Raw genomic sequence first — 20,299 nt, 5'->3', positions numbered from 1 at the left:
GTGTGCTATTGAAGTCTGATTCCCCGCTGCCTTGCAATTCATTTGCATCTCTGCACTGTGATATAAAAGGCTTCCGCACTGATCGGACAGCTTTTTATATCTTCTCAGCACTCATGTTTCCCTGACATAGCTATCTATGCAAAGTACAAGTCTTTTGAGAATCCGGCCCTTGTAGTTCACGCTTCATTGCCACAAGGTAAGTCAAAACAGCACTCACACAAAATGTGGGAATGGGAAGCCATGGGGAGCGTTCACCATCCTTTTGCCTGGCATCTGAAAGTTACTGAAGGCCAGAGTAGACCCAGGCAGAACAAGTCAGAGTAGTCCCCAGCCCTGCTCCCCTGCCAGCTGCTTGCCAGACGAGATCACTCTAATTCTACTCGGGAAGCTTGTCCCGTGCCCCAGCTTGCATTCTCCACCAGCAGGGAAATGGTGGCACTGGTGGAGAGGTGCCAGGGTTGGCTGCCAGCTGGCTGCCGGAGGCAACTTTGGATGAGTGCTTCTTCCCATGGCGTGAGCTCTGCCCTGCACGGCTGCGCAGTGAAGCTCATCGCGGCTGAGGATCTGGTCCTTCAAGTTAAAAGGGTTGAAATATGCATGAAGCATAAGGTGACATTTTGAGTGTCTCAGATCAGAGCCCGGACATTACCAAATTTAAAATGTAACTGCAATTTCCTGACTAATGCCATGTCACTTTTATATTCATGCAGTGATTGTTCTTTATTCTTAAAATAGCCCAGTTTACCCCGAGGCACAGGTGAAGGTGTAGCTACGTTACCCAGCATGTTACAGCTCAGGCCATTGGTTGATCCAAGGGTTGTTCATGATCAGCTGTCCTTTTTTATTCTTTCTCAGTTTATGTAATGCTTTTCTAGCCTGTTTGTGATTTGCTTGAACAAGGATGGAGCAGGGGAAAAACAAAACCCAAGAGATTCATTGGAGATTCAGTATTGTCTTTTACTTCCTGTAGCTGACCTCTGTGATTTGCCATTGTGACTCCAAGTTTCTGAGTCCATTCAGATAACATGAACAGCTACATTGCTTCAGTAGCCTTATACCTCTGCAGAGAGTCAGCCTGTTTGTTAGCACCCAGGGCTTTCTGTGTCGAAGTGTACAGGATATTATAAATAAGGTATTCAGTGAAAATGAGATAACAAAGAGAACTCTGAGACACATTTGCTATTCGTTCAGAATAAAAACCTTTCAGGTATTAACAACCACAGAAAACCAAAGGTGGCCTTTTCAAGAAAGCAGGAACATCCCCAGCCTGGGCGTTTGCTGTGCAAAGGTGTAGAGGATGGAACCGCAGCTGCAACTGTCGCAGAGGCAGGACAACAACTAGGGGGAAGGAGAGGGCTGGGAAAGAGAGAACTGCTCCTGGGTCGTTGGCCCTCTATCTCCCTCCAGCAGCAGTAGCTGCTGCCCTAACCCTTGGCTCTATATCGGCAGCAGCAGCAAGCAGCGCTGCTTCCGCAGGCTCTGGCAGAGCCAAAGGGGATGGGGACCTGAGCTGTTTTGCTGCACCCAGGAGCCACTTGGCTTTAGGCTCCTGTCTGCTTTGCCTATGAGCTGTCTGTAATGCCAGGTATTACCTTTAGTTCTGCACAAAAAAGGTTAGATGAGAGGCTGTAGTAATTACAAGAGTGAATTGTCATGGCATAAAGATTTGTGGAAGTGATGCCGAGGCCCCAGTTGGGAGGAGCACTTTAAGTGACATACCTGCTGATTTGGCTGGAACTAACCTGCTTATTTAGAAAAAAAAAATACTGCTACTTGCATACAGTGAAACCCAACAAATCAGTAGTTCCTAGAAAGCTAGACTTGAAGGAAAGGCAGATTCAGCATCCAGACGTGTGAGGTGCATAGGAGGCACAACAAACAGCGTTTTACTGTAACTCCCAGTGTTTGTGTGCCTTGATCGAACCTCCCGAGTGGCACAGACCCAGCCAGCTGCCTTTGCCCTGAAGGCTGTATATGGCATAACTGTGGTTACACTTGTAGCCGCTTTCCTTGCCCCATCTCTTTATCCATCTCTTCAGCTGTGTGGAGTCTGATGTGTCACTGGGGCAGGTGCAATGGTTGCCTGACTCATCTGTTCCATGCCCACCACAGGAGCCTTCATCAGAAACTAGTAGGTCATGCTGCAATACAAATAATAATAACAACCAGGAGTAGTATGATCAGGCAGAGATTTACTGGGTGGGGAGAGGGTACATATGTGTGGGAAGTGGGAATTGAGGAAGAGGAGAGTAGTTTGAGAGCCTCTAGATGATGATATCCTGGACACTGGTGCCTCAGCATTTCTAGTTTAAATAGTTTGACACAGAGATTCTGCCAGGTACTGTGACTAGATGATCTTTAAAGGTCTTTTTGGTTTTTTTTTTGGTCGTGTTTTGTTTTTTTTTTTTTTTTTTCCCTGCTATAAATCAGATTTAGTGTCTGAGAGATTAATCCCCAGAACTCCAGCAAACAACACACCTGCCGGTGATAAGCTGTTTCTTCAGACAACTCAGTGTATAGCTGTTTGTTTGCTGGATATTGCAAAGTGCAGTAGGTTTAATGTTTGTGCAATTCTGTTTTCCTTCTGGTTATTTTTGTGTGCATCTCCCTCTCTCTTTCTCTCTCATATACAGATGTTCGTATTCACCCCATGGAGCCTATGCCCAAAGCAAACTTGCCCTTGTGTTATTTACCTATCGACTGCAGCATCTTCTGACTGCAAATGGAAGCCATGTGACTGCTAATGTAGTAGACCCTGGAGTAGTGAATACCGATCTCTACAAGCATGTCGTTTGGGTTGTTAAAGTGGCCAAATGGATGACAGCCTGGCTATTTTTCAAGGTAGGCAGTTTTTAAAATAATTTTATTGCCGTGACCCTGCATTGTAAGAGCTGGAATCAGCACTGAGCTGAAGGTGTTTTGGAGTTTGTCATAATGTAGAGTATTTATTGCATTTCTTTCTGTTGATAGGATCTACGAAATTGCTAAAGACAGGCCTAGCCCAGAACAAACACTTATTTTAAGTGGAGGGAGCAAGCTCTCACAGTAAGGGATAGGAATGCCTTTCACTGCCTGTGCCCATGCACAGATTATTTCTACCCTGATCTGTGTGCCTTTGTGCGTGCATAGGGGGCAGAGCATCATTCTAACATGGAGACAGAATGTGCAAAGTGATCCTCAGAAATGTGGTGTGCATCCTCTTAATGAGAAGCAGACGGGATCTGGCAAGGTCTACGTGTATGCAACCTTCTTTCTCTGTAAGAGAGGAGGGCAAAGGGAAGAAGGAGGCTATACACAAATCGTGGTGGGAACTGGCCATGCTTCAGGCTGTGAGGGTCCAGGTACTTGTGCTCTAGGAAGTGGGACAATGTTTAGTTAGCTTTTTCATCCTAACACATGCTTGTAATGGTACCTGATTTTCTATTATATATTTCTGGTCTGCATTAGGAAACTTAAAGCTGTTTGGTAAAACCAGTCCAGAAGTGGGGCAGACCCAGTTACAATTAACTTCAGTAACATTTTACAGTGGTGTAAGTAGATCAATGTGAAATCAGTTCAGCTGCGTAGGTGCAATCTCCTCATGTGGAGAAGCCTTAGGAGGACTTGTGCTGAGAAAATGTACTGCTTATAACTCTTTCAGAAAGTAGTTTTGAATTAAGTGAATAGAACCTGATTCCATTAGAGAAAATTAAATGTCCTAATTAAAATGAAGTATTTTAGATCAAGGGGCATGTCCTACAAAGCAAATTAATTTTGAACTTTGATATGGAAATATCACTAGCTTTAATTTTAGAAATTAAACTGGAGGCTGGAAGAGTGGCTGTAAAATAAGATGCAAACAAATAAACCCGTATTTAAAAAAATTAATAGTATCTTCTGAGTACACCTTGAATATTGCAACAAAATTGTAATAGGAATGCTCATAATATGTAATGCATTCTTAAAGAAGCTGAATGCAGCTTTGCCAGATGGTATATATTAAACTTGTTTTGCCTCTTGTGAGTGCCATTTTAAATATCAGTCTCGAGTGGTGGAATCTTTTCATTGGACTTGCTTCACCTTGCTAACATAACAGTTTCATGTAGGTGTTTAGGTTGTGCTCAGCATTTCCTCTAGACCCAGAAAGTTCTGATAAAATTCTGACAAATTTCCTACGTCCAAGTGTGAGAATTGAGGCTCTTCTTATTTACAGCACTCAGTTCCATCCAGTTTTATTTGTGTGCCCAGGGAGCCACTTCTGGGTTACATTGACCATATTTAGAATGGCGTATCACTGAACACACATGACGTGAGTTTGGATTTCACAGATTCACAGAATGTTAGGGGTTGGAAGGGACCTCAAAAGATCATCTGGTCCAACCTCTCTGACAGAGCAGGATCCCCTAGAGTACATCACCCAGGAACACGTCCAGGCGGGCCTTGAAAATCTCCAAAGATGGTGACTCCACTAGCCCCCTGGGCAGCCCCTCCCAGTGCTCTGTCACTCTCATCGTAAAGAAGTTCTGCCATATCTTCAGGCTGAACCTTTTGTTCACTGACTTGTGGCCGTTGCCCCTAGCCTTGTCACCAGACACCACTGAGAAGATCCTGGCCCCATCTTCCTGACACCCACCCTTTAGATATTTATAAGCATTAATAAGATGCCCCCTCAGCCTCCTCTTCTCCAAGCTAAACATCCCCAGCCCCCTGAGCCTTTCCTTATATGACAGGTGTTCCAGGCCCTTGATCATCTTAGTAGCCCTGTTCTGGACCCTCTCCAAAAGTGTTTTGTCCTTCTTGAACTGAGGAGCCCAGAACTGCACACAGTGTTCAAGGTGGGGCCTCACCAGGGCAGAGTAGAGGGGGAGGATGACTTCCCTCGACCTGTTGGCCATGTACCTCTTCATGCACCCCAGGATGCCGTTGGCCTTCTTGGCTGCAAGAGCACACTGCTGGCTCATGGTAGTCCTGCTATCAGCTAGGACTCCCAGGTCCTTTCCCCAGAACTGCTCTCCAACAGGAGGGAGGTTCATACTTACAGCTCTAATAGTAATGCCATCAATAGTTCCTGATCACTTCCTATTCTTTGGATGAGGTACGCCTTTATGAAGGAATTCTGCCTTGCAACAGGTTACAGACACATTCTGACTTGCATGGAAGTGCAGTATCTGTACTGCCTGAAAAGCAAACGCATCAGTAACATTGAATCTTACTGAATAATTTACTGGATTGAAACTTACTGGATAACTGAAGGCTTCAGCTGTTGAGCTTGAGATTGTCACATTTTATATAACACTCAATGTTTTTTTTTTATAAGCCAAAGGTGAGGGAAACTCTCATCATCACTCTTCCCTTCCTCCTTAGACTTCTGAGTTACCACTCCAATTTCTCTTTGCTTAATGCTTAAGATAGGTTTATGTATTCAGGATTGACTTTGCCTTCCTTTCTCAAATTTAGGAGCACTTAATCTCACAGGTTTGCCCCGTTCAGCTCTGGTAGAACTACATCTGAAGGTAATGTTTAGCTCCAGAGCAAGCTCATGTTGAAAGCCTGCCCGGTGATTTCAGTAGCGCTGTACCAATTGCCAGAGTATCCAGCATTCAAGCCTGAGTGGGTCTTGTGTTGGTCTCGTGCACCAGGGTAAATTTCCTCTGATACAAGTAAGAAAACAAGTACAAGAAAATTCAAGTGTCTGATAATATTAACTGATAGTTGGTATTATGGATTTCTTCTTCCCTGGAATTTCATTCCCGAGTGCACATATATGAATCTTCCTTTTTGGATTATGGCAGTTAATGCAGTGAAAATGAGGTGATAGCTCTCTAATCATACTGTCTCAACTAACTTCTATCATCCTTAAGTATCCTGGAGTGGTTTCTAGACATGTGCAGGAAATTGCTTCACCCACTGCAACTTGGCACTTGTGAGAGCCAACACAGCTTGGATAGATCCAGTGAGGAAATGCATCACAGATTTATCACATCACTTTCCCTCAGGAGAGACCCAACATGTTGTTTGATGTAATTCCAAAATACTGTGGAAGAGCCTTCACTACCTTTCAATGCATTTCTGCCAGCGCTGGTCCCGGTTGCATTCAGGTGAAATTCCTCCCAGGGACTGCAGCAGGGCCCCGACTCTTGCTGGGCTGCTTGTATTTGAGGTGGTTCAGTGTGTCAGACAAGGCTGTTGGCTCAACATCTGCCTCAGAGCTGCCCCAAGACACTTAGGTACTTAAACCAATAAATCTACAGTCTCGTAAAGAGGCCATGATACGTACATATAATTTACTCAAGGTCTTAACAGCTTAAATTTTTCATAGCTGTGAAACGTTGTCTTCTGGTCTTCATATGTAGCTCAGAAAAATTTTTTGCCAAATCAGTTTGTTTTGTTTTGTTTTGTTTTGTTTTGTTTTGTTTTGTTTTGTTTTGTTTTGTTTTGTTTTGTTTTGTTTGCAGTGAGAGTTATTCCTGTAATAAGACAAGTCAAGCTAAAGGATCTGGTGACAGTCACAAGGTTTGTGAAATGAATGCCTGCCCTTTAGTGATGGTTTCATTTTTTTTTTTTCAGCTCAATTCTCTCTCAGGAAACTTAATGTCTGCTGTTGTACTTGGTCTTTAAATTTCCATTTTTCAAGTGTTTTCTCCACGTTTTTAGTAAAGAGGGAGTGCACCTGCCATATCCAAGGGAGAAATTATGTTTATTCCTCAAAATAGTGGATTGATTTCTACCCCTGTGACTTCTCAGTAAATAAAAGCTGACGAGCTATCACAGTCCTCTGCAGAGTGCAGTGAAATATGTTATCCCTTAGGAATTTCCCACATAATGTGATCTTTTTGAAGAAATAAAGTCCAAACTAGTAAACAATAACTGATTAATATGATGATAATAGCCTAAAAAGGCATTCGTCAGGCAGCAAATTGCAATTTAACCAGCTGTGCAAAACACTAGTTTTAGTGATGGGTACTGTCCAAGCTGGAAGCCAGGAATGTACCATTTCCCTCCCAAGTATTTCTGCTTCTGCTAGACAGTGAATATCTGTTCTTAAGCCAGATGGTCTCTGCTTGTGATACAATTAAAATGGCTTAGAGCAAAAAGAAGAATGTTGACTCTCAATAATGTCCCATGGCAGGGACTGTTCTGCTTCATATGACTTCATTATGCCATCGAAGTAGAGACATTTCCTGCATAGCAGTGTTGTAAACTTCCCCAAAACCTTCTTTACGACAAGCTTGGTGAACGTGTCATTATCAGGCAGAGAGCATTCGGTCCTTTCAGCTGCCTCAGACTAGTATTCAGGAAGGCATTGTGGAAGGAAGACTGCACATCAGATCTTGTCTCAGATGTCATTTCCAAAGACGTAGTGCCACGTAAGTGATTATTGACTGACAAACTGAAAATGAGTAGGATTAGTGACCCCACCAGCCTGGAAAAGTGAAGGGTAAGGCTTCAGGAGCACAGGCTAGAAATCAGCCACTATAAATGAGCTCATTTCTTTCTTTGTCAAAACAGACCTAACTTTAGTGTAATTTTTTCCTATAACATTTTTAAAGAAATGCTTCCAGTCTATAAGTGCTGCTAGAAAACAAGATCTAAAGAACCTGGATTCATCATTCATGCCAAAGGACATAGTCATTCAGGTCTTATTGCAGCATTTCTTATTCAAACTGTCCCTTTGGCACTGTGAACGTAGAAAATTCATTTCATCCTTCCCCCCGAGGTGTCGGAAGACAAACACATCACCACACAATAACGCCAGCTGTGGAGAAAGAGAATAATTAAATTCTACAGCTGAAAGCAGCAATTCATCAGCATCAACATCTTCCATCCATGTGTGTGTGTGAGCCTCACGTAAAGCTAGTCTGGAACTTTCTCACAGAATGAAAACTCCTTGCAGAAACATGTCATTTGTGGTTAATTTTGACAAAAGGCTTTTCAGATCAAAAGTAGGGTTCTGGTCAAAATCAGAGAGGAGGAAACAGTCTACTTTATTCCAGTAACTCTGGTCTTTAAATAGTTCCCATTTTTTTACACTTTGGTACAGAGATTTAGGCTTTAGAGTCATATAGCTTCTCTTCCTGAGAAGGCTAATGAGCAATCCACCTTTGAGCTCCCAAATCCTGGAGGTCTGGGAATTTCTTTTTGCATGTGAATTCCTCAACTCAGGTAGGTATCTGGGTCCTGCCTGTTATAGGCTATGTGGATGCAGTTCGGCTGCTTTATTTAGTCTAACTGCTGAATAAGGGCCACAAGGATGATCAGGGGGCTGGAGCACCTCCATTGTGAAGACAGACTGAGAAAGTTGGGGTTGTTCAACCAGGAGAAGAGAAGGCTTCAGGGAGGCCTTACAGCAGCCTTCCAGTACTTACAGGGGCCTACAGGGAAGATGGAGAGGGACTTTTTAAAAGAATGTGTAGTGATAGAATGAAGGGTAGTGGTTTAATATTGAAAGAGGGTAGAATTAGATTAGATATCAGGAAGAAATTCTTTACTGTGCGGGTAGTAAGACAGTGGAAGAGGTTGTCCAGGGAAGTTGTGGATGCTTCTTCCCTGGGAAGTGTTGAAGGCCAGGTTGGATGAGGCTTTGACTAACCTGATCTAGTGGAAGGTATCCCTGCCCATGGCATGAGGGCTGCAAAAAGATGATCTTTAAGGTCCCTTCCAACCCAATCCCTTCAATAAGAAGGCTTCAGAGTACACAGCCTTTTGTGTCTGCCCTTAATTAGGATCAGACTCTTCTAAAGTAAGCTAATTCTCAGTGCATGCCTAAATAGCATTGGACCCTGGTCTCCACTGAATTTGGTGTTCCCATGTACCAAGATATCATTATTTTTGTGCATGTTTTCTCAGGCCTATGTAGTTGAAATGTTTAAGAGACATGTTAAGAGTTGCTGGAGAATGTTCTGATAGCAGGAAAGTGAATGATTTGTGCTTCATGCCTTGGTGTTTGGCACAAAAAGGGGCAAGGATGCTGTACAGAACAGCAAAAAATGGGTGGGATTTGCATCAGAGAGTCAAAGCTGTTGAAATTCATGTTTAAACTCTAATTTGGAGTGGCTGCTGGCTTGATCTATCCCTAAACCACACCCAGGCTTCCTCTTGGAGGCTGCTAGTTGGAACAGGCCAAAACACAGCCATGGAGCAAACAAAAAATGAAGCAGTGTGCACAGTCAGCAATCCACCTCATGCCGTGTCCCACAGTTTTAGTTAAAAAGAGAAAAGCATCCCTTTCTTTTTCCTGACAGTGTGAAATGGGAAGACCATCTATCTTCTGCCTTCCAAAAGAGCTCAGAGGACAGGAAAACTGTCTCCATGTTTAGCTCTGCTTGCAGGATTGACCCTTTTTAGCATGGAAAATGATCTAACAAAACATGGGTTAAACCTACACTATGCACTATATTAAAGCCTATGTTTGCTTTATGTGAAACTGTTTTGGAGCAAAACTTTTGGACTGGTAAGTGACTGAAATGTGATATCATTTTGCTGTCAGATAAGAAACATAGTGAAAACAAGTATTTGTACTGTGTAAGAAAGCAATTATTCTTAACTCCTGTATGGTACAGGATTTCTGATTTAACTTGACAGCTCAGGCAGAATCTTTCATTCTTTCTGAAAGGAAACTAAATTTGTATCCAGAAGAGTGGAAAACAGTCTCTGTATTGCTGTATGGAGGAGAGAGTACGTAAACAGTTAAGAAATTGTGAAAATACATGAGCTTAACCAGTATTAGCACATCAGCACCTATCATCATGTAATCTGTGACTACTTTCACATTCAGAACCCACAGAATTACTTAGGAAAGATATTTCCCATCAATTTACTCCATACTAACATTTCTTGGTAATACTTTCGTATGTGTTTGGTACCTTTGTATTGTCATCTATCCCCTGTTAGACTTGTTGAAAATGGAGGAAACACAGAAGGGGGACATAATTTGCTGTGGATGAAACAATGCCAGGGACTCAGTACTGATCCCTGTCAGTTTAAAAGATAAACAAAATGCCTCTGTTGTACAGTTCTCAAAAAAGAGCTTGAAAGGTTGGAGAACTAGATAAAATCTTGAAGCTTCAACTAGACCATTAGCCTTTCACTTTCAATCCATAATCTTTATATTTAGGGATTATAGCATCAGACTACTATAATTCTCCCTCATGTGCCTGGGAATTTCTACCTCCATCATCCTGTAATTAAAATTCCATTTTCTTTTTGTCAGGTAATACAGTGCTGTTGGAAAACTGAACCCACTGGCAGCAGAATACAGGGCAGCCACTAATCCTTCTCATCAGCATATCTCTGAGATACTTCTTAGAGAGAAAGAACAAGAGAGGAGACCACCCTAGTCCCACTGAAATGACCCAGTCAGCAAGGGTAGGAACAGGGGTTACAGGCAGTTTCTCTCTTGCAGAGCCATAACAGTTAAGTTAACTCTTGAGTTAAAGAGGAAGACCACCAAATTTCCTTGCAAAATCCTGCTACTGAGTTTATGGGTGAGCAGCAGTTTGAATTTAGATCACTAAAATAAGGAGATGCAGAGGATGTGGTTGTGGGAGTGCATATTCACATATGTATATATATGGACAGTTTGCCACCAGGTGTGGTGTGCATTACAGATGAATTAATATTTCTCTGGGCATGACCTACCTAAATTCTTTATTGTTTTGCTACTTGTGAGTAATGCATCTATAAGAAAACAATGCTCATAAAATTTATATTGCAGAGCCTCATCACCTAGAGCCCCTACTCACTACATTTAATCTAAATTTAGGAGGTTTTGGAGATTTATAGGCAATCCTTTCCCCCTCTCTGAATGTGACGGTCCTTAATTTACCCGTAAACCAAGAAGACTGAAAAACCTTTCAGTGTGAATTAAGGCAACTCTTCCACGAACAACACAGACACAATTTTTAATGGTTATCCTGAACTTTCAAAGGTTGACAGAAAATGCCAAGAAGCTGAAAACATACCCTTTTCTAGTATTCTAAGGCATCTATAACTGGAAACCACCTCTGACAGGTCTCCTAGTTCATAAATGTCTGCAATATGAATGCCCACATCAGAGCTGTTCACTGAGTGATCTCCTCATGCTCCTCCACTGCTAGTACTGGATCTGTCAATTCCTAACATAAATATCTACAGTTGGCCAGATGAATCAAGTTCTTCAAGTGCCAGCTTATCCCTGTGGATGTGAAGGGGTCCTCTGGTGACTAGGTCAGCTATAGATGTCTGTGCTGTATAAGGATATAAAGTTAGTTAAGATGAAACCTATCCCAAGGTACAGGACATTAAATCTGTACTATTTTAAAAACCAGTGAGGCCATTAAAGAACAGAAGATAGTACGTTTTTGGATGTGCACAGGCAAGAGTAAGAGCTGAAAGGTGTGTTCACATATCTGATGCACAAGTAATCTGTAATCAAGCTGTTTTTTTCTGAATGGGAGCCCTAATATGTTCAGGGTACCAGACCATTTCCCGTACAGGTGGGAAGTGTATTCGTGGGCAGCCACAGGTGAGGAAATCCCAGTGATTTATGAAAGGGATTTCTCATATATGTTTACAATCCATCATGTGCATTCACTCTTTATCATATAAATATTGCCATGTGTTTACATGGGTAGTTATGTGTACTCCCTTTCTGTATTTGTAATAGTATAATGTATGTAACGAGAGAGAACCATGAAAAGCAAGCACCACCCACTATTTGAAGAACTGGAAACTGCAAATACATTTTTTAAGCTAACAGCATCATCCAGCAACTGGTTTGTGAGTTTTGAAAAGTTTAAATACAGAAGTAACTTGAATAACTCTGGCTTTAATAATTAATTAACAGCTATGATTGCCGGCCTCAAACATTTCATGTCAGCATGTTAGAAAGGGTTCTGAGATACTTCAAGACATAGTTCATGTGGTTTGTTTTGTTCTCATCATGTTCTCAGCTAAATACATGGCTTTGGTGGATTTTAGTAGGTGAACATGAGAAAGGAGTTTGGTGCAGTGGTTCTAGCCCCCCCATTTTCCTAGGAGGAACTTGATCCAAGATGTGGATGGATTTGTGGCACAAACACAAATCATTAATCCAATCTGTCCAGAGTTAATAGTTTCTATATGTCATTACATATTCAACTGTTCTCTTTAAATCAGGGTTGTGAGTCTCTTTAGGGCAAATGGCTACATTCGGCTGTTACCATCTCAGTGCTGGGAAGGGGAACAGCCACAGCAGTTACATTACCACAGACCAGGCACTCCGTGAGGAATACAGAACGTATGCAGAAGAGGATTTGGATGAAACCTGAGCAATATGCAATAAAACAAGAATGAACTTGGCCAGCTTATCATGGATGGGATTTATAGTGGTATTTGTTTAGCCCCGTCACGCTGACCTACTTTTCTGTCACTGGAATAGGCAGGAGGTGCTGCTGCTGCTGGCCCTAGGCTCAGGCACGGTCTGAAAAAGTGAGTTGCTCCCAATGTCTCTTAATTGCTCATCAAAGTCTTGGAGCTAGCCAACACCAACTTACAAGCTTAGCTTACCATCTCATTAATAGCTCACCCAATTAGTGTGTGTTACTTTTTGAAGAAGGAGCAGCGGGCAGGGTCGGTGCCCTGTGCCTGGGAGCTCTGTGTTCCCACGCGTGGCTGTGTGCTGTGCAATGGCTCTCCAGCCGCCTGGCGGCCCTGCAGCGGGCAACGGCACACGGGGCCTGAAACCTGCCCCAGGAAGAGCAGTGTTGATTGACTTATTCAATACCTTTACCTGTCAAGCTTCTGACGTGCAAAATGCAGTCTTCCACAGGATCTGCCACTTGTCACTTACTATCCTGACATGATTAAAAATGCAGAGAGAGAGAAGCTGTCCCATTGTTTCTGAAGTTCAGAGTGTTGAAAATAAAATTACATGCCATGAGTATATTTTGACAGGTGGATCTGTTCTAAAAATGAATATAGAAAAGGCACTATGCTTTTATTTTTTTTTCTCAGGGTTGTACATTGTCCAGGTACAAAGGTTATTTTTATGAATGCACAAGCTGTGAATGCAGCTTGATCATTTCTCAGAGAAGAATTCAGTTATCACCGCTCTCATACATCATGACCAGTAATGACAACTTAGATGCCCATTTTCCTTTGTGTATAAAAAGATGACTTCCATTATCACAAAGTTTTGTTACTTCATCAGTGGCTTTGGACAAGCGTAGCTGATCAGAACCTGCTAAACAAGTAAATTATACCCAAACTTAAAACCATCCAGGTCCCAGTCTTATCGTGTATTCTTGCAGCAAGGATTATCTGATCTGACTTCTCATCCTCTACATGGAGTACTGTCCTTATGTAAAGCATGTCTGATCCTGATACTTGGAGATTCTCCTTGATCTGGGACTGGCCTTTTATATTTGTTGCCTGGTTTAGGTTTGTGGCATGTGTCCTATTTTATAGGCCTATTATCTGGGGAAGTGGATTAAGGCTGGCACAGATACACTGAACCCTCATTGCTTTAAAGGGCTTGCAAGTCTCCAGAGGTAGTAAGTACTTCACATGTTTATAATACTAGATTTAGCTGGTGCTGATTGAAATCCATTCAGCAAGCAGATCTGGAAGGCAGGAAGCAGAGAGTTTGTATAGTCTTTTTTTTTTTTTTTCCTAAATATAATTACCCTGTTAATACGATTGCATATACACTCAGTGCTCAGTTTTGGTTTTGGTGGTGTGGTGAATTTTTTTCCCCTCATATTAAGGCAAGCCTATTTCCTAGGAAAGACTTTTCACTGGAAAATATATCCATCACCCAGTACCTTGGCTGCGTAACTCCTCCTATGAGAGTTTCAGCCCACTTTGCACAGCACTGGGTCAAAGGCAGACTGCTGGTGAGTCATCTATTTCCAGCCTTTTGAAAATGTGCTAAAATATAAAACGTGTTTGTGCTGAGGTACCTGGATTTGTCATCTCCAGGTCACTACACAACAGTTTACTCAGAGGAGCCAAGGGGATTATAAAGCACCTCCAAGTGCTCAGAAGCAGGAGTCACACATGTGATGCACAATCTGTCCCGCACTCTCCTGGATGGAAAGAGAGTGTTTTCAGCACTAGCATCATTAGGCTTTATAGATGTGAGCAGGTACCATCCTGCTCAAGGATGGTACCATAAGGACAACACATCTTTTATGTGTTGATATCAGTTTGACTCTGTAGAAGCTCTAGGCAACAAATTTTTATTGTCAAGCTATATCATGATATGTAGCAATAACCTTTAATCAAAATAAAGGGGAATGTGAGATTGCTTTTAAGGAAACAATAGTGTCAAAACAAGAATGAATTGAAGCAAGCTGACTGGAAATATATTTGTTATGAGAAATAAGAAGAAACTTGTTTCTAATAATTGTAATCAGACTCTGGAAAAGGCTTCCACAGTGTGGTAGCTATAGGAAAACTGTTCTTAAGATCAAGTTAAAAAGAACTTATGGAGAAGATCAGCTAATAGGATATTTGCAATATGCAGAGATCAGAGGTGTCCCAAGAGGTCCCTGCAGTCCCCTGTTCCTTCCAAATTCCTTTTCTATTTAGATTTTTTTTCCCTCAAATTTATCTGTTTTGCACCCATGCTGAAAAGAATATAGAGCCCAGTACAAGGGCCCAAAAGTGGTGGTTTCCCATCAAACATTCAGTTTGATTTTGAACGTGTTGAGTACCAGCAAATCTTTCTTTAGGAGACCTTTGGTGGAGAAGTGCCACTTCATGCACTCATGCCCATCCTTGCTTTTCTGGACAATGATTCTTCTAATTTGCTGATGAGCTGTGTTGAACTGTGTTTCCAACCGTGCTAGCTGTTGATTACAGGAGAAAAGTGAAGATGAGTCTGTGGTCAGTCTGAAGAACCTTCAGTGAGAAATGAAATCTTCTATTGTCCTGGCCAAGAAATTTGTGCATGCTATTAAAAAATAAATAAGCCAGGGTAAATTGAAAGTGGAGCTGTAGAGGCACTTGGCATCACTACTCTGTTAGGCTCTAATCTGTGTTACCAGAGCATTGTTCTAGACATTGGTCAGTGAGAGACCCCTTCCAGCAGAGAAGCCAGGCAAGCTGGGGGCAGCAGCAGGTGGCACATGACACTGGTAGGAGAGACAAGTGGCTTTCTCTTTGTTTCCGCAAGCAGCTCAAGACCGTAGTCTCAGGACTGTCTGGTTTGGATCTGAAGTGCCTTTGAGGTGACTACCTTTGAGGAGGCTTGTAGCTCTGCTGGAAGTCAGCTGAGCAGCTCCAGCTGACAGTGTCCAGAGTAGACTAGTGATGATTTGCACAACATCGATTCGTATTCCTAAAATGTCAGAAGAGAAGGTTTGGTTCAGGATTTTGCCTGAGGGGAAGAGAGGTATTTGCATGTTTCTTTTTAGTGATGGTAGGTCTGCCTCACCTGAATTGCCTTTTTCACTGCTACTTGCCATATTTTTCTTATAGATAAATTATACTCCACATTTTAAAATCTGAAAAATTTTCCCCCCTTTTTCTAGTTTTTCTGTACTTTTTTAATTTAAACCACAGTGTGACATTTTAGAGGAGGCAAGGCTGGATTCTTGATCTTTCTTGGGTGGGTCTTTCAAGTCAGAGGAACAGACCTCCTGCAAACTACTGACCATGGGTCCATTGTGATAGCTAGGATGTGTTGATGCTCCAAATTACTGAGTTAAGGCTTTGCCCTCTGATGTGAACGTGTACCTAGGTTTAAAAAGAAATCCTTTGCATTATAGCAAAAATTTGAACTGTCAAAAAAAAAAAAATGGTGTGGTGAACTGAAACATAGGTCTCTTAAGATACCATCAATTTAGCTGTATTTCAGTAATCTCTCATAGCCCTTTCAATGCTGACAGTAGCCTGTAGGGTTTCTTTTACATTTATGATGGAATCTGTCTATGAATCATGTCACCGAGATGCATGTGTTTTTGCCATTAGCAAAAAGCAGACATTTTTCTCTGATAAAAACCACTGCATTTCTGGATCATTTGTACCAATAGGTATTTCTTTATGTAAACAGCTTTCTTTCTTACATAAAAAATTCCTTATTAGGAATGATAGGTGGAAGGTAATTTTGTTAAGTAAGTGTGTATAACTCGTTTCTTGTTTTTCCATATTTTCACTGTCAACATGTATTTCTGTAAAACATTTGTGGACAGTAGGCATTTATTAACAGGCTTTTTGCAAGTATTTTCTTGTTACACTTACAAAATGCCCTTATCATAGAAAAATAGGTGTATCTAAAATGCAGGAGCCTGGCATGCCTTTCATGTTTTGAAGTCTCTTTGCTAAAATCTGCGGATACTACATAATTTTCATGCTAAAATACCACTTACCTTCAAGTACAGAACTTTTTCATATGCAAAGATAAGTTAATAAAAACATTTTTAATCATATGCTAAATAAAAATGTAGCCTACTGTAACTTTGCAAGTTAAATATATATTATTCTAGTTTTCAATAATCTTAATTTCAGACACCTTCAACACCTAGGAATTTTTAGAAAAGATAGATGAATAACATCATCATAAGGAAATAAGTGCTAAGGAAACATGAAGCACTGAATATTTTGGAAGACTGCAAGATCCTTTTCATTTGATCTGCTGTTTGTTATTGCCACTGTATATTATGGATGAGAGAACCTGCAATTATCCTCTGATTAATATACTTCTGAACTGGAAGAAAGGCCAGAGCTACAGTACAGCTGGCAAGTAGTCAGCTAACCCATATTGCAGGCATTTAAAACAGCTCTTCAGTGGGGCTTCTTAATGATAAAATACGTAGGGTTGGCTTTTCTGACAACCTGTGGAACGTGATAGATGAAAGTAACCTTTTCTCTAAATTAAACCAGAAAGCTGGGAGCCAGCAGGGCAGCGTGCTCAGATGCACAAGCTCTGGGATAGCGGCTTCTTTGCTTGCTCCTCACTCCGTAAATATTTTTATGATTATTTTAAAATTATACCAATATATTCTGGGATATCCATTTTGTTGAGCCTCCTTCACACTTTATAGTTTTGAAATAGTTATATTTGTACTTATTTAGTGTTGCAGCAGTTCACAGAGGCTAGAGTACTGTCTAGATTTTTTCTTCTCTAGACAAAAGCAAACTCTACGAGTGTGAGAAACTCGCTACTATTTGCCAATGAGGTGTATGCAGAGCAAATCTTCAGTCTCATTTTGTGATTTTTCATACTTGCCTAATAAAAGGAAAAAGCCCTGAGTGAGCATTCTTGAAATGAGTTTACATTTTCAGAGAAGGAGTTAAAGAGCATGTTTGGCTCAAGCATCTATTTTTGTTTAAGGAAATGTTTTCTGTAAGAATGTGTACCTCAGTGCTATTTTATGTTCAAATTTCTCCTTGTGGTTATGGTAGGGTTTTTTTTTTAGCTGTGGTCATCTACAGCTAGTTGTAAATTCTTCATAGTATTAGTTTAGACTAGACAAGGTAACTGCCTGATTTTTCAAGAACCAAACTGCTTTTCTACTACATTAGTGATTAAAATGTAATGCTCTTTTCTTCTGCACAACTGTAGTTCACACAAGACTGGTTATTTCTACTATTTTGAAAATCTCTCCTTCCTATCAGATGCTGCTGGTAACTGCTGTCAGGTGTCCCAGTAGCTGTGCTCTGATGGCAAGCAGGGAGTTGTCCATTTGTTTTCTAAGCAAAGACCAGACGTTTGTTCTGGGGTAAGCAAACTTAAAACTTAAAGTAAGGGTACAAAATTTCAAGCTATAAACCAGCCACGTCTCAAGATGCATGTGACTGAAAAAGAAAAATGCTTCTTCAGTGCTCTGCACATCTTGGGTATTTGTTTATGCAAGTGAAGAACGGACGGGTTATGATCTCCCCTGTGTTAAAAGAGAAGAAATCCGATTTGTACCTTGGACTAGTTCATGCTTTTCCCTTGCTCTGCACAGAGATGGTGATAAAAACAAGACAAAGGGCTATATTTAGAGAATCAGGCCATTGGGAACTCATCCGTTCACTTCAGGACCCAGGGATAAATCTGTCTCCCTAGGAGACTTCAGCAAGCATTGAGGCACACCACCTCCAGCTCCAGCCACTTCAGGTACTTCCACTTACTCTGAGCAGTAAACCATTGGATATTGAAAAAGAATGGGGGAAGACTTTAAAAATTTTCAGTCCTGCAAGGTTATATTTGGCCCATGAGAGGAGAAGTCTCAATCATTTTGTGACTGTGTCTTGTGCAAGAAAGATCTTTGCACAGGGTTTCATGGCTACAGTGCTCCTGTAGTAGTCATGCCACTGCTGGCTGTTAGACTTACCCATCAGAAGTCTAACTTTTGCATTATATTCTAGAGTCTCTAATCTAGCAACACTTACCTTTTATATATTCTCAGTATTACAGGCAGGAAAAGATTACACTGGGATGAAGGAACAAAGGCAAATATTGATGAAGAAACTTTAAATAATGTGCAGAAATGTTGTGGGCATTGATTCGTGTGCTTCGTGGTGTCAATAATTGTTTGTGACTTGCAGCCATTTTTATCCTCTGAGCAGAGCATTACTCCTGAAATATAGTCATTACCTATTGATTAGCTCTGTAGTAATTTTCATGCATCAGTAGTTCCAATAAAAAAAATGAGTAGCACTTATTTTACACCAGTGTGTTAAATCCATACATGGCTCATTAATAGCTGAAAGTAGTTTTTAACTTTTTTTTTTTGTTTCATTTTGGTTTTGCATTGCAGAGACCACACTTGCATTTTCAATAGCCATAAATTACAGGAAAAGAAAAAAAAATTATGAGCTTTCTTTTAATTTTTAATGTTTTTTTTTTTTTTTTTTTTTTTTTTTTTTTGAGAGAGAGAGTTGTAAACATTCTGCTGTCTTAGGACAGGGCTGCAACAGGAGGGACATAGTTGTCACTGTTTGATGCTAATCCAATTTCCTGTTTTTCCTGCTGTATGACTCTCCTTTTAATCCAAATTGTCGGTAATGTGCTATTTTTTGTTTAAATGATGAGACCTGAGATTCAACAAGGAGAAAATAATTAAAACTATTTATTTCACAGACTGTCAGCAGCTATTAGGGATTAGACAAATATAAACTGAGGGTTTTTTTCCCTGAGCCACATTACAGACTTTGCAACGTTAACAAACAATTGTAATCCTCTTTTATTGAACACAGATTTAAAAGTAAAGGTCAGTTATGTTTTGGTCACTAAGGAGTTTACATAATTGGTAGAAGTCCAATATTTAGATTATTTTTATATAAAAAGTGTGCTGCTTGGGATACTCTTAATTCTCAGTTGTGGCTCCCTTACAGAGATCAGGGACTAAAAATGAGCCACATTAGCTCAGCAGATATTTGCAATGCAAAGAGGGGTTTGGAGCTTGTCCCTCCAACTGCAGAAATGGCTTATGGCCCAAGGAGGGCTAAGCAGTGGCAGGGACTGGCTGATGCTAGTGGCCTCTGTGCCCTAAGTCTGGCCTCACTCCCTCTCCTTCCCTGCAGACCTGCACATCCAGCAATACAACATTCTGCCACACCACTGCTCAATGCCCCTTGTGATTTTGCCTTGAGAAAGGACTTCTTTTCTGCTCTGCTCTAAGGGCTTGGTACTTATCACTGCTTGTGAACCCACCATTTCTCTGGTCTTCTCAGATTTGGCTGGGTCAATGTATTGACAGGGTTTCACTTAATATTTCCCTCTTGTTTCTCTACTGTCAAAAGTCTTGGTCTTGCTCCTTCGCTTCAGAGGTGGTAAGACCCATCTACCCCAAGAGCTCACACTTTGAAGGCTTCTCTCTACCCCTTTTTGGTTTCTGAAGGGTCTCAGTGGCACAGAATGGTGATCCAAGGAGGGTGAGTGTCATTGTTGTGCTAGGAACCCTTCTGCCCTGAGCCCCTGAGGAGACTCTCCCCCACATGGCATATGGGATACAAAAAGGGATCTGACATAACAGCACAAGTGCCTGGCATGCTGATGTAGGAGCCACAGTCAGTGAGGTCCTGGCAAGAGACATTTAGGAGTTCTGGAGGAAAAGGGAATGAGGAAGATGTGGGACTATCTGTGAGTTTGTCGTGGGACATGATGAAAGGGCAGGCAGAGAAATTGGTGGAAGTTTAGACTGCAGGTGTGCTTTGCATACCACCTAGAGAAAGAGTCCTAATCTTGACTGGAACAATTAAATTCTACTGTGAAATACATATTAAATAACAATAGGCAGCTCCAGAGCTGTGCAGACTTGCAGGTGAAAAGCAGATTTCTAAGGAGGCTGCGGAGCGGGCAGGGGAGGCAGCGGGGAGGGCTGAGACAGGCAGTTTGTGCTGGAGTTCCAGACTCTGCTCACACCTC

General features: G+C 41.4%; 1 protein-coding gene across 1 annotated transcript in view; it reads left to right on the top strand.

The window, feature by feature from the left end:
- Positions 1-20,299, top strand: part of DHRSX (dehydrogenase/reductase (SDR family) X-linked) — a 61,868-nt gene that overhangs the window by 29,154 nt on the left and 12,415 nt on the right. The window contains exon 4 of the mRNA XM_008948600.1: positions 2,634-2,841. Coding sequence (XP_008946848.1) covers positions 2,634-2,841 — 208 coding nt within the window. The remainder of the gene's footprint in view (positions 1-2,633; positions 2,842-20,299) is intronic.

The sequence above is a fragment of the Merops nubicus genome, unplaced genomic scaffold, assembly GCF_000691845.1.
Source record: "Merops nubicus isolate BGI_N331 unplaced genomic scaffold, ASM69184v1 scaffold4411, whole genome shotgun sequence".
NCBI lineage: Eukaryota > Metazoa > Chordata > Aves > Coraciiformes > Meropidae > Merops > Merops nubicus.
Note: the sequence above shows the minus strand (reverse complement) of the source record. Positions and strands in the feature narration are given on the sequence as shown.